Below are 13,081 nucleotides of genomic sequence, written 5' to 3'. Positions count from 1 at the left end.
ACCGATTCTGGCTCAACCCAGAATGTGTTCTGGTGCTTGGATTTGCCAGTGGATGACATGAACTGATTCAGCCTGTTCTGTCCCCAACCCATGCCAAGACAATTCCATGTAATTATAGAGTTATGATGGTTCTGTTTTAGCTGGTAACTCAAAATGAGCAAGTTGGCAGGCTTGTAATGGTAGGTTTGAAGCAGAAGCAAGCAACTTTCAAAAGGTACAAATGGATGGGCTATAGGGCAATGACTCTTATCAAACACCAGGGACCTCCTTCCTGAGGAGTGGTCTACCTACATGAACTTCCAGGTGACCTGCTAGGTGGCTGTCATGTAGACTGTCAGGCCAGGAGTTCACACAGCCCCCAGGCAAACAATTATGGCAGAATCACAAAAGCAGAAAACATCTAGATTCTTCAGAAACACGTGACCAAGAGAGCCAGCCTCTCCCTATCATGGGCCTTTATGGGAGCTTGCAGGGGGAGTGGTTACAAAAAAAAAAAATGCAATACCACCCCCTATCAGTTCCAGGTGATGATGATAGGCGAGTGTCACCCCCTCTCAGTTCCAGGTGATGATGATAGGTGGGCAAAAGGGAAAGCCTAGATGGTGTGGGGTTGTTGCTTCCAAGCTGGTGACCCTGAACTGGCTGCCTAGCCCACAATATTGGGAGAAGGAAGCCACAAGTCTCACCCTTTTTTCTGGGTGATGTGGTAGACATTATTGCCCATTGTGAATAACTTTCTTTGTCTTTGCCCTTGGAGTGACTCATGTGAACACCTCCCCATGATCGTGCATAAAAACTCAAACCAATGTGTATATTTTTTGGTGCCTGGACTCTGATCCCTCCCCAGATGAGGAGAAGCCAATGTGAAGCATGAAAAAGGAGGCCAGAACTTTGGTCCCATGTGTAGTAGTTGGGATTCAGGATCCACCTAGAGAGTATTAAGTCATGAAGAAAATTGGCCTTTTCTGGGGACTGTCAATCCAACAGTTTTCAAAATATAAAGACCCAGAGACTTGCTTCTAAAATGAAAATTAACATAATAGAAAAAGTAAAAAAGGCAGTTGGTGATTAGAGACTTTAAAGTCCTAAACTTTTATACGTCCTATCTCGACCCCCTACTTCCTAAAAGCACAATCAGTGTCGAGGTTTAGCTGGAGGTAGGCAGTGACTGGGGATTATGTGTGTGGGTGGGTGTGTTCATGTTTGTGCTGAGGCATGGGATGCCAAGGGTCATTTTCACAAGTTTAGTAAAAACTTTGTGGAGTCTTCTATTTCATCAATTCAGCCACACAGCTCTTGAATAAGAGCTGGAAGTCTTTTTCCAGTCCCATATTGTGCACCAAATCAAATGTTACCAGGAAATCACAGTGATTCTTTTCATAACTTACTATACAAATGTAGGGGTTTGGAATAGGGTGGAAGGATGGGATTTACACGAATTGGGAGAAAACAGAGGAGTGGGTCCTTTTTTCCAGTTATATATCCTGTTTCAGCAACCAATGGTTGGGACAACATTCAAGTTACTAACTGGGTGTCTCCAATTTCAAGAAGCACACCACCACCTAGTTTTCTCTCGAGAAGTGCTTTCCCTTTCTCTCCTCTTCCCCTGCTCACATGACCACTTTGCAAATAAAACTTCTCTGTCTCTAAAGAGATGATTTAAAAAAATGACTTTGAGGGCTTGGCAGCATGGCCTGGTGGCTAAGGTCCTCGCCTTGATCCCATATGGCCGCTGGTTCTAATCCTGGCAACTCCACTTCCTCTCTATCTCTCCTCCTCTCAGTATATCTGACTTTGTAATAAAAATAAAATAAATCTTTAAAAAAAAGATGACTTTGAGATCCAGTTTCTGTATCCACCTCCTTAATGTGAGCAACTGGTATTTAGTAGAAATCTATGTATTTTATCTATCCTCACATACACTTGCTGTTCCTGGGAGGACCCGAGGCAGATTGGAGTCCATGCTTGGGACCCTAGGTTCAGCCACTATGGCCATTTGATGAGCTGGGCTTTGGCCTGCCTGGACTCAAGAGGCTTCTCCCTTCCTGGTGAGTAGAGTGGGAACAAGGCAGGCCTAGGCTCCACCCACCTCCAACAGTGAGAGGTGGGTGGGACTGGGGGAGTATAACCTAATCATTTTTTTTCATGAGATGATTTTCTGTGTAGTGTGTGTGTGTGTATGATTTAATTGCACTCAATGTGTGTGTGTGTGTGTGCGTGTATTAGATCATTAAAGAGAAATTGGTGTGATCATTTCCAAATTTTCTATTTTTCCTTCCTGTTTTAGGTCAGGGTTAAGTGATATTCAGAGAAGCTATACCAGGCCTCCTAACCATCCTAGTACTTCAGGATGGGTACTGGACTCCTGATACCAAACCAGGGTGTCAATGTGGGCACACACTCCAAGGTTTCTGTCCAGGTGGTTCCAATAGTTTTGAGAAGATGTCCATCTCACCAATTCAAGCAACAGGGCACCCTTTCAATGTTCATTGACTGACATGGTTGACCTGAGTCTCCTTTCTCCCAGATATTTGCTGTCATCATGTGGCTGAGGTAGTTATTCAATCTGTCCTCTCCTCCTTTCTCTTGGATGGTCCAGATGTGCTTTCCAGGCCTCAGTGGGCTACCATCTCCAGGTGGAGCCGGGCCAGTTGTCCAATACTACTTTTCAACTGAGGAGGACCAGTTCTTGCAAGTGCCCCAAGACCACGAGACAGTCAATCCTGCCCCAATGGAGCCCCACCCTCAGTGCTCACTGAGCTAGCACCACCATGCAGGCATGTAAAGTGTCCAAGCCAGGTGACCTGAGGCCTGCCACACCCTCTACTCCCAGGACTTGCGCAGACCCAGGACCCATTGCACTGGCCAGCCAAGGACCCAGGCCAAGCAACATAAACCACCACACATACAGCCACTGGGGCTTATAAACTGGGCTCATCACACAGCTGTGCCCGAGGGTCCAGACAAGGCTACCAGGGCCTCACTGGATCTCCTGCACCCAGAGATCATGTGTCCATCACCAACATCCCCCTGACTGCCATGGCTTGCCTCAACTCGTTTTCCACTAGCATGTGTTGCAGCGTGGCTCAGTCTAGTCTCCCCCAATTCTACTTAATGTTGCTGTGTGCTGAAGCCTATCCAAGTATAATCCATCTGGATGTTTAGCTGCAGCTAGGCAGTGGCTGGGGATTACGTGGGTGTGTGGTTGTGTTCCTCTTTGTTTAGAGGCATGAGATGCCCAGGGTAATTTCTACAGGTTAAGAGCAAACCTTGTGGAATCTTCTCTTTGCTAAGTTCAGCCTCATAGCTATTGTGTAAGAGTCAAAATTCTTTTTCAAGTCCCATATTGTTCACTGTCCAAATGTAACCAGGAAAGATCAGTGATTCTTTCCTTTAACATAGTATAGAAAAATATAGTGAAAATCAGTTGTAGACCAAAGTTTTATTGTTAATTGACCAGTTGAACTTAGAAGAGGTGAGGGGGAAGGCAAGTCCTTGGAGGGGCTCACAGATCTGGTGCCTTTTGAATGGAGAGAAAATGAGATCATAGTTTATTTTAAATTTGCTGTTCCCACAGGAAGCCTGATGAAATGCCATTTGAAAAGAAGCATGCCTCTAATCTCCCTGAGAACAACCTCGAGAGTGAGGAAAATCTCAGTCAGTTTGACAACATTGACATTTGTCAGCAGTCCTTTGAACACAATGGAAATGAGAAAACTTTCAGTGGGAAGAAGATAGTCCTTATGTGTGAGCAAGTTTATCCCAAAGACCCATGCAATCAGCAACCTGTCAGTGTGGGAGAAGCAATTCATGTTGGCTACTATAAATCTTGCCTTACCACCAAGCAGAGAACTGACACAGGAGAATATTTGTATGTGTCCAATAATTGTATAGAAAACATGGACCAGATGTCAGAACTCATTAGAGATCAGATCCTTCGAAGTGCAGAGAATCCGTATGAATGCAATGAGCACAGAAAAGCCTTTCACCAACAATTATCGCTAATTGGGCCACAGAGACTCAACACAAGGAAAAAATTGTGCGAATGTAGAGAGTGTGGAAAAGAGTTTCCTTGCAAGTCAAACCTAATCATACATGAGAGGGTCCACACAGGGGAGAAACCTTATGAATGCAGGGAGTGTGGAAAAGGTTTTTCTCGTAATTCAAACAAGTTGCAAACTGGGGCAAAAACTTATGAATGTATTGAATGTGGGAAATGCTTTTCTTATAAGCAACACCTCATTGCACATCAGAGAATGCACAGTGGGGAAAAACCTTATGAATGTAGTGAGTGCAGAAAAGCATTTTCTGATAAGTCAAGTATTAGATTACATCAGAGAATCCACACTGGGGAAAAACCTTATGAATGTAGTGAGTGTGGAAAAGCTTTTATTCGTAAGTCAAACCTCATTGCACATCAGAGAATCCACACTGCGGAAAAACCTTATGAATGTAGTGAGTGTGGAAAAGCTTTTACCAACAAGTTAGGTTTGGTTCATCATCATAGAATCCACACAGGTGAAAAACCTTATGACTGTAATGAGTGTGGAAAAGCTTTTACTCGTAAGTCACACCTCATTAGACATCAGAGAATCCACACAGGTGAAAAACCTTATGACTGTAATGAGTGTGGAAAAGCTTTTATTCGTAAGTCACACCTCATTAAACATCAGAGAATCCACACTGGGGAAAAACCTTATGAATGTAGAGAGTGTGGAAAAGCCTTTCCTTGTAAATCACACCTCATTAGACATCACAAGGTCCACACTGGGGAAAAACCTTATGAATGTAGTGAGTGTGGAAAACCATTTTCTGCTAAGTCAAGTCTTAGATTACATCAGAGAATCCACACTGGGGAAAAACCTTATGAATGTAGTGAGTGTGGAAAAGCTTTTTCTCGGAAGTCACACCTAATCAGGCATCAGAAGGTCCACACCTTAAGAATCTAGTGTGTATCTTCAAGCCTTTACTTACCAGATAGGTTTCATTCGACATCAGAGTATCCATACAGGATAAGAACTGCATGAATGTAGTGAGTGAAAATCCTGTTGCAAGCGATCAAGTTTTGTTAAACATCTGAATTCACGTGGTAAAAGATGAATCTGTTACATGTGTGTTAAAATTCATACACAAATATTTTCAGCACAGTGGAAAGCCTACATGCTTCAATAAATAGCATATTCACAGAAATGATCAAACACACAGTATTGACTGAAAAATCATTTTTCTGATGTCAATCGTTAGCAGAGTCACAGACATCAGAACTAGAAAAGCGTGTCAACTGAAAGACTAGCCACCATAAACCTGTTATTATGGTCTGTCGAAGCTTGCAAAGTGAATGAAAAAAAAAAAACAACTATTCCAAGAGTGCAAACACAAAACATTTTAAAGGGCAATGGATGTGGAAACATACCTTGAAAGTCTTAGCAAGTGTTAAATAATAAACATGAGTATCCTTTTATTTCAGAAACGAGGGTATTTGTTTCTAAAATAATTAAGATGCAATTTGTACGTGATCTCCCTTTGTTGTGAAGTGGTAAATGTGAATGCTGTTTTCAGATTTAATGTTCATATTAAATGCTCAGTATGTAACTCTTGTTTCAATGCCATCTTTGTCATTTACACATTCATATTTTATAGAATCTCAAAATTCCCCATCCTATTACAGAATTGTATTGGAACCCTAGATAATAAATGATGCATGTATCAGTTGTAGTGATAAAGACCCAGATTTGAAGGATGAATCTTTTCCAGAGGCCAAGATTTTCTTGTTATATCTGGCCAAATGTGAATCCTATTTGTCCACTATCTCTCCTTGAATAAAAAGTATGGGAGATTGCTCTTGCATCTCTGCCAGCTTATCTCATACAGGACGCCATAGGCACATGGCACATTGTGTCTCCGAGGCAAAGCCCTGGCAGTGGTCTCAGCTAGCATCAAACTCTTGGAGCTCCTCTTTCAGTTGGAATTTATGTGTCAGCTGCCAGTACTACTCCTCAGATTCACACTGATTCCATGCATCATGGCTTCTCACAGTATGTTTCTTGCCATTGCATCAGCTACTAGATGCCAGCCTGTGCCTGAAGTCTTTCCATTGTAAGAGTGAGGACCAGGATCAGCATTGTTACATAGTAGGTAAGCTGTCTGTGACCCTAGCCAATCCACCATGGCTTTGCTCTTGGCTTCTGGTTTCACAACAGCTCAGCTACTGCAATTGAGCCATTGGGGATATGAACCAGTGGATGAAAGATATTTCTCTGCTTCTGTCTTTCTCATTGTAATTCTGCTGTTCAAAGAAAAAAAAATATTAAAGAGTGGGTCCCACGACTGCTATTGAGGGAAATGTGAAGCCCGTTGACTTGCATCTCATGTGCGACAACCTGGAGCACTTCCACTACTTAATATTTTTTTTTTTTTTTTGCAAAATGTGTCATGTAGAGCCTGGCGGCAGGGCCTAGCGCCTAAAGTCCTTGCCCTGAACGTGGTGGGATCCATTATGGGTGCTGGTTCTAACCCTGGCAGCCCCACTTCCTATCCAGCTCCTGGCTTGTGGCCTAGGAAAGCAGTCGAGGACAGCCCAATGCTTTGGGATCCTTCACCATGTGGGAGACCTGGAGTAGGTTCCAGGCTCCTGGCTCTGAAACAGCATAGCAATGACCGTTGCACTCACTTGGGGTGTGATTCGTCGGATGAAGGATCTTCCTGTCTCTCCTCTCTGTAAATCTGACTTCTTAATAAAAATACACAAATCTTTTTTTAAAAAAAATGTATCATGTAATCAGTACCTTACTTAAACTACAGAATGAAGTTCCACATATCTATTTGCTTCTCACCAGATTGGCTTTGGTTTGGGTTCTTTTTCTCTTTCACTAAAATATATTTGAATATCAGCTGTAGGGAAGGTTTGGAGCATTTTAATATTTCGAATTCTTCTTTACTGTGGAAGAATTTTATTTCATTTTCAAAGACAAAGGAGAGCTTTGTAGGATATGTTATTCTGGGCTGACACTTTGTCCCTTTTAGAATGTGAAACATGTCACTCCATTATCTTCTCGACCGTGGTGTTTCCTCTGAGAGGTCAGCTGTAAGTTTGCCTGGAGTTCCTCTATAGGTCACTTGATTTTTCTCACGTGCACATCTAAGGATTCTTTTCCTTATGTTGAACTGCTGAGAGCTTGCTTATCATGTATCATGGTGATCAACTCTGTTGGGGGTACTGTGCCCCTCCGTGATGCTGTTTCCCAATTCTTTCTCTAGATTAGGGAAGTTTTCATTTATTATTTCAATGAATAATCCTTAAATCCCAACTTCTCTTTCTGTGTCTTCTGGAGCTCCCATAATTTTTATGTTGGGCCTGTTAATTGTATTTTTATATTCTTGGACACTTTATTTTAACCTTGACCTGGCTCTATTCTAGCTTTTTTGTAGTTTTTTTTTTTCCCCTGGTGATAGGAAATAGTTTCCATTTATTGCTCTACTGTATTCTTAACTTCTGAAATGTCACCTTTCATTTAATTCATTTCCTCTGTGACAAATTTTTAAATTCTTTGAACTCTTATATTATGTGCTTTTCAGTGTTGGTCAGAAGCTTTATACTAAGTTTCCTGAGTTCTGTGTTCCCCATTTTCTCAATGTATTCCTCAGTTAATTCTGAGGGTGGTAGAGGCTTTTGCTGCATTACTGAGAAGTCTCCGGGAACATTCATTGTGCCTCTGTCTTGTCTTTTAACTTTTGACATTGTAATCCTGTATATCTGACTTTGTAATAAAAACAAATCTCAAACAAAAAAGACACTTGGTTCAGAAATTTGAAGAATTCAGAGGTCCACAGAAATTGATCAAAATAATATACACTTGATTGGCATGTTCACAGACACTATAGACCAGATCTGGTCAGAATTAGGATAACATTAGAAACTGGTGGATAGGTAATTTCTAAAACCAAACAACAAAAAGTGCAGAAAGACTTGCAAAATGCATGAAAGCTCATTACTGAAATCAGTTACAATAGCATGGAAAAACCTTGATTCAGCACATGAAGCCATCATTTATAACAATGAGATACATCCTGAGAAAAAAACAGAATTACATATTCCTATAGTCGAGGGGCAGAGAAACCTGCAGCGCAGGGGGAAAAAAGTTCCCAGACTAGGAAGGGTTAATAAATTCAAGCCTCTACCCAGCTGGTTTGCTGCTAATTCTCTCCGTTCTTTATTTCATAAGCATGCCAGGCTGTAGAAAAAGGAAATCTGGCACTTTCTCTTTAAACTTTGGGGCTCAGAAGAATCCCAGTGTCTTAGGTGGCACCCTGAGTCTTGTTCAGCAGCACCCCCACCTCTTCCTGCCCATGCTAGTTTTGGGGCTCTGGCCTGGTCAAGACTATCCTCGTTTTGCACTGAACACACTCATCAGAATAGCATGTGCCCGGAGTGGCCATCAGAGAAGGCGGTGCTTGTCGACTGACTTGGTAAGCACTGGCTGTGGTACAGGGTGGCAGGTCTGATTCAATGTTGCTTCCAGAGAGTGACAACATAGAGGACTCAGAGGCACCGGAAGAGAAGAGCTGGGGGCTGGATAGGCACAGGGTCAGGTACCTGGCTGCAGGGCAGCTCTGCTACTGGTTCTGAGCCTTAATCCACCTGTGGTGGACAATCACTTCCTGAGTGACTGATGATTCTCCCTAAAGCACTTTCTGAATCTCAGTTGCGGTAGGACCTCATGAGTATTGACATGGCATGACTCAACACTAAGAATCCCATGGAACAGGTTAGCTGCGATGGCAGAGGCCTGTGAGAATCTGTTGAGAAGTCTCCAGGAAGGAGGAGGGGGAGGGCCTCCTCGCCCAGAGTGCATTTTTGCTTCCAGTGACTCCTTGGATGTGCCTTCCTTTCCTGCCTTCCTGATAAGCATCTATACTCTAGTTGATAGATTAGCCAAGAACAAAGCTCTACCCCAGATTAAAATAGCTTGGTTAAATTTTCTGGAACTCCCTCCCCATAGGAGTGATGTATTTAAATCACTAACCAATTAAGTCTGGTGACAATATCCTGAGTTTGAATTATTTCAATTCAATCTGAGTGATGTGGCTTAAGTTTAAACTAATGTAATTAAATCTGAGCCTGATAACTAATGTTTCACAGAAGTTTAACCTGATTGAACTAAGTTTCAATTGTTGCTCTGCCAAACATTTAAAAACTGAAACCCTAGAAATAAACTTTTGCCAGTTGCTCATAAGAGCACTGTGTTCCTCCCTTAGATCACGCCCTTCCCCTTGCACCCACAACATTGATTCCAGTGTAAGGCCACCCAACAGGAAAAACCTTACCATCTGTCTCGAGACAATGAGTTTCCCCAATGACCGCCGAAGACAAGGCTTGATGGAAAAGCAAGAGGCTTTATTCGATCAGCAGCGCAATGGGGTCAGGGCCAGTACCTCACGTAGGAAGCTTGACACATTGACCCCGAATTATGGTACAGCATTTCTTTTAAAGGCTAAACCAAGGCTAAAATCATAAAACCATAAAACCATAGAACCATAACCATAAGCAGGGAGAGCAAAGGCTAAAACCATAACCATAAGCAGGGAAGAGGAAAACATAACCATAAATAGGGAGGGGAAACCATAAACACAAACAGGAAGGGGGTCAATCAATTAAGGGTGGAGGCTAGTTGCAGGTGCCCCTTATCTCTCAGGCTCCCAGGCTCTATCTAAACTTAATCATGAAATGTTCGTTCAGTTATTCACTGTCCTCTACCACAAGCAAAATACAGAAAGAAAAAAGGAAATTAAATCTTTCTGTCCTTTTAATCCTAAATATTCCTTTTCACCAGCAGTAGAGGGTCATTAGCACAGTGTGCTTTCTGCACCCGTTTGCCATTGCTTTCGTGATCTCTTCTTTGGAGATATAGGCATTTCCTTTTACTCTAATACCAGTTTTCAAGTAACTATAACTTCTTCCCTAGAATTCAAAAATTACTCAATAGGAAGTATTCCCAGGTTTTCATCAGCTCTCTGGACATTAACACGTGGTTGCAGCAGAAGAAAGCTAACAGCCATCAAAATGAGGCTCTACCAGCTGATTCTACCTGCCAAAACTCATTGAGGTCCCTGTGAACAGGGACTGACTCAATACTAAAACCAAGTAAAAAGCAATTAGTACTCCCTCGGGCAGTCCTTGATGGCCTCTGTGGCCCAGACAGCAGCCTCCACGTCAAAGCTGCTATCCACTGAAACTTCAGCCCCATGGCGTGTGAATGTCATGACCACTATTGTGGTTTTGCAAAGGACCTTGGCTGTGTTATGGAGTGCAGCCAGTGATAGCCAGCACCCCTTAACACAGTCAACCATGGAATGTGGCGGTGTCCCCCACCCTCTGTTCACAATTTGGGCGAGTCAGTGAAGATGTTAATGTTCTTTATATTTCTAATTATGTACTCTCAAAAGAGTTCCTGAAGGTGGGGCCTTACAGCAATGGAATGTTAATTTTATCCTTAGGCAGAAGCACTCAGTGTCTCTTACCCCTCCCTTCTTGCCACCAGTTATTGAAGTCAATCGGAAGTATTGTATTGTATAAGACATTGTACTGTGCACCTTTCAAACTGATTGGAGGGTGAGAGGTTAAAATCCCCTCACTTCTCCACGCGGTGCAGTGGTTTCTGGATTGTAGCAGGAGCTGCTGTCGCCAACTTGGCCAATAAAGACTCCTCCTAACATCCTACATTTGGGTCTGGCATGATTTCTCTCACATTCTGCAACAATGGAACATATCTGCACCATGTTGTGCTTCCACAAAGACTGCTCCAAAAACCGCAAATGAAGATGCACTCACTTTCCAAACACAACCAGATCTGTGTCACTGTGTTGCCAAATATCTGCACATCAGCTGCCAACCAGAGATCCATCCCCACAGTTATACCACCTCCTTTCTCTTGGTTGCAGCTTCAGGACAAGGGGACATGAAGTTGTAACAGTCAACAATTTCCTCATGCAGTCCCTGGGATGTCCAGGCTGTAAGTGTGACACTTCCATAGCATGTCACAGGGGGACGCTCTGTTCATTCAACTGGCTGAGCTCCAGGAGGCTGTCCCACAACAGAGAGCTTAGGCCCTACATGGTCACCTGTTCTCGTGTTTCTGGTGGCGCTGGTGGGAACTGGTGCTTTGGCAGGGAGCCATCACTCAAAAACAATGGTGATATTTCACGTCTCTTAGGGGATCTGTTGCCTAAATAGGTTTTATAAGAATCTTTTCCTGATGCGCCTTAGAAGGACTTTGAAGTATTTACAAATCTCTGTGATGTTGGAAGCATGTGACACAAAAATGCTTTCATGCATAAAATATATATTTCAATAACTTCAGACAGCTGAAATAATATACCAAGTCTCCATTCAGCAGCCCTACATCTTCCTGCCCGACATCTTCCTGCCTTATATTTATTATATAAACATAAAATGTGAATTTATAAATGCACAATGTATAATGTAAATACACAATGTGAATTTTAAAATGCTGACAAGTACACTTTTAGTCAAGTATGATGACTCCCTATATAAAGCCCAATAAACCAACCAGAAACACAATTGTGTTGTTTTCAGTGCTGACTGAATGGCTGGGCTAATTCTCAACTCCAACTGATAAGTATGCCTGTGGCTCTGACAGAACCCAGTATTAGCTCACAGCACTGCTGTGGAATCAGTCAGCACCCAGCTGGGTCACTGGACCAGACGCTGCCCTGCCCACATCTTACCATTGATGCTGAACAAGCAAGGCAGTGGCCCAATGATGGCCAGTCAAGTGAAAGGCCAGGGGCAGGGAGGAGGGGAATCCAGGAGATCCCTGACACTGATGGCATTAGAAGCTCAGACATCCTGTTCTGGATGTGGACTCCATGAGAAATGGTACAACGTGAGCATAAGGATCATTGTTGAAAAGGTTTCTGTTGCTACCAAATAGGACCCCTGAGAGAACACACTGTGATTCTGCAAAGGGACACCACTTTGCTTAGAATCAATCCTACAAAATAAGCAAGATTCATTTGAAGAGAACATATTACAGACAACAACCTCACTGTTTATTAGGAGGCTTATAATCAGTTACTTTGTAAATGTAATTGTAAGCAGCAGTTAAATGAATGATTTTTTTTTCCCACAGCCTCTGCCTCTTTCTGGCCCATGGCTGCCTCTGCCAGTTCCACTGATGCCACAGCTGTCTTATCATAGATGTCGAGAGTGATCCCGACCTACTGGTGGCCATGTCAATCATTCCATGTCCAGGCCCACTCAGCTGCAAGCCCTGCACCTCTAGCCCACCCATTGCTCCAGGGCCAGGCTCCCTGACAGAGGTGTCAGTCCCACAGCACGGTCACCCTGTGTGCTACTCCAGAGTCAGGGATTGTGCCAATGTCACCCATATCCTAATCTGCCTGCCAGCTGTTTCAGGGTCAGCTGGTGCTAACACAGCATGAGCCTCTAACATGCCACCTTACCCAGGGCCGGGTGTGCACAAGCAGCACCCCCTGCGCTCCCCCACACACACACTGCCATTGACTCTCACTCCAGGGCCACACTGGCTTGGTTTGGGGCCCCTGCAGTACTTCTCAGCCCACCCTGCCTTCTAGTAAGCTGATTCAGGGTCAGATTGACAGGACCAGAGCAACCCTTCCCACAGCAGATATACCCCATTGACCTGCCAGGCTCTCCAGGGCCAGGCCAGCTTGGAAGCAGCCTTCACCACCTTCACCCCTCACCCTCTGCTTTATGCCTTTAGCATGCCTACCCTGTTCACAGCTCTAGGGCCAAGTGTGCTGGGCCACCAACCTGCTCACGAGACAGCCACTCACCCACCAGCAGCTCCTTGGTTGGGCAGGTTCAGTTGGTGTCTTTCAGGGCCTCTGACCTGCCAGCACCTCCACTATGCCTGCTGCTCCAGAGTCAGGCCACACGGGCTAGGCCAGTGTACTTGTGCTCCAGCCCTCACTCTGCCTGCTCTTCAGGGCCAGACCTGTTTACTCAGTGCCTACAGTGCCTCTAGCACTCCTGCCATGTCAGCTGCTGCAGGGACAGACCTGCTTAGCCTGTGAGCCC

The 13,081-nt window shown here is 43.8% G+C and overlaps 1 protein-coding gene across 1 annotated transcript in view; it reads left to right on the top strand.

Annotated features, from left to right (window-relative positions):
- The window catches only part of LOC131483359 (zinc finger protein 585B-like), a 759,159-nt gene that overhangs the window by 529,007 nt on the left and 217,071 nt on the right, over positions 1-13,081 (top strand). Inside the window, exon 6 of the mRNA XM_058681293.1 lies at positions 3,578-4,903. Within this exon, the coding sequence (XP_058537276.1) occupies positions 3,578-4,903 (1,326 nt within the window). The remainder of the gene's footprint in view (positions 1-3,577; positions 4,904-13,081) is intronic.

This window comes from Ochotona princeps, chromosome 25 (genome assembly GCF_030435755.1).
Source record: "Ochotona princeps isolate mOchPri1 chromosome 25, mOchPri1.hap1, whole genome shotgun sequence".
In the NCBI taxonomy this organism is placed as follows: Eukaryota; Metazoa; Chordata; class Mammalia; order Lagomorpha; family Ochotonidae; genus Ochotona; species Ochotona princeps.
Note: the sequence above shows the minus strand (reverse complement) of the source record. Positions and strands in the feature narration are given on the sequence as shown.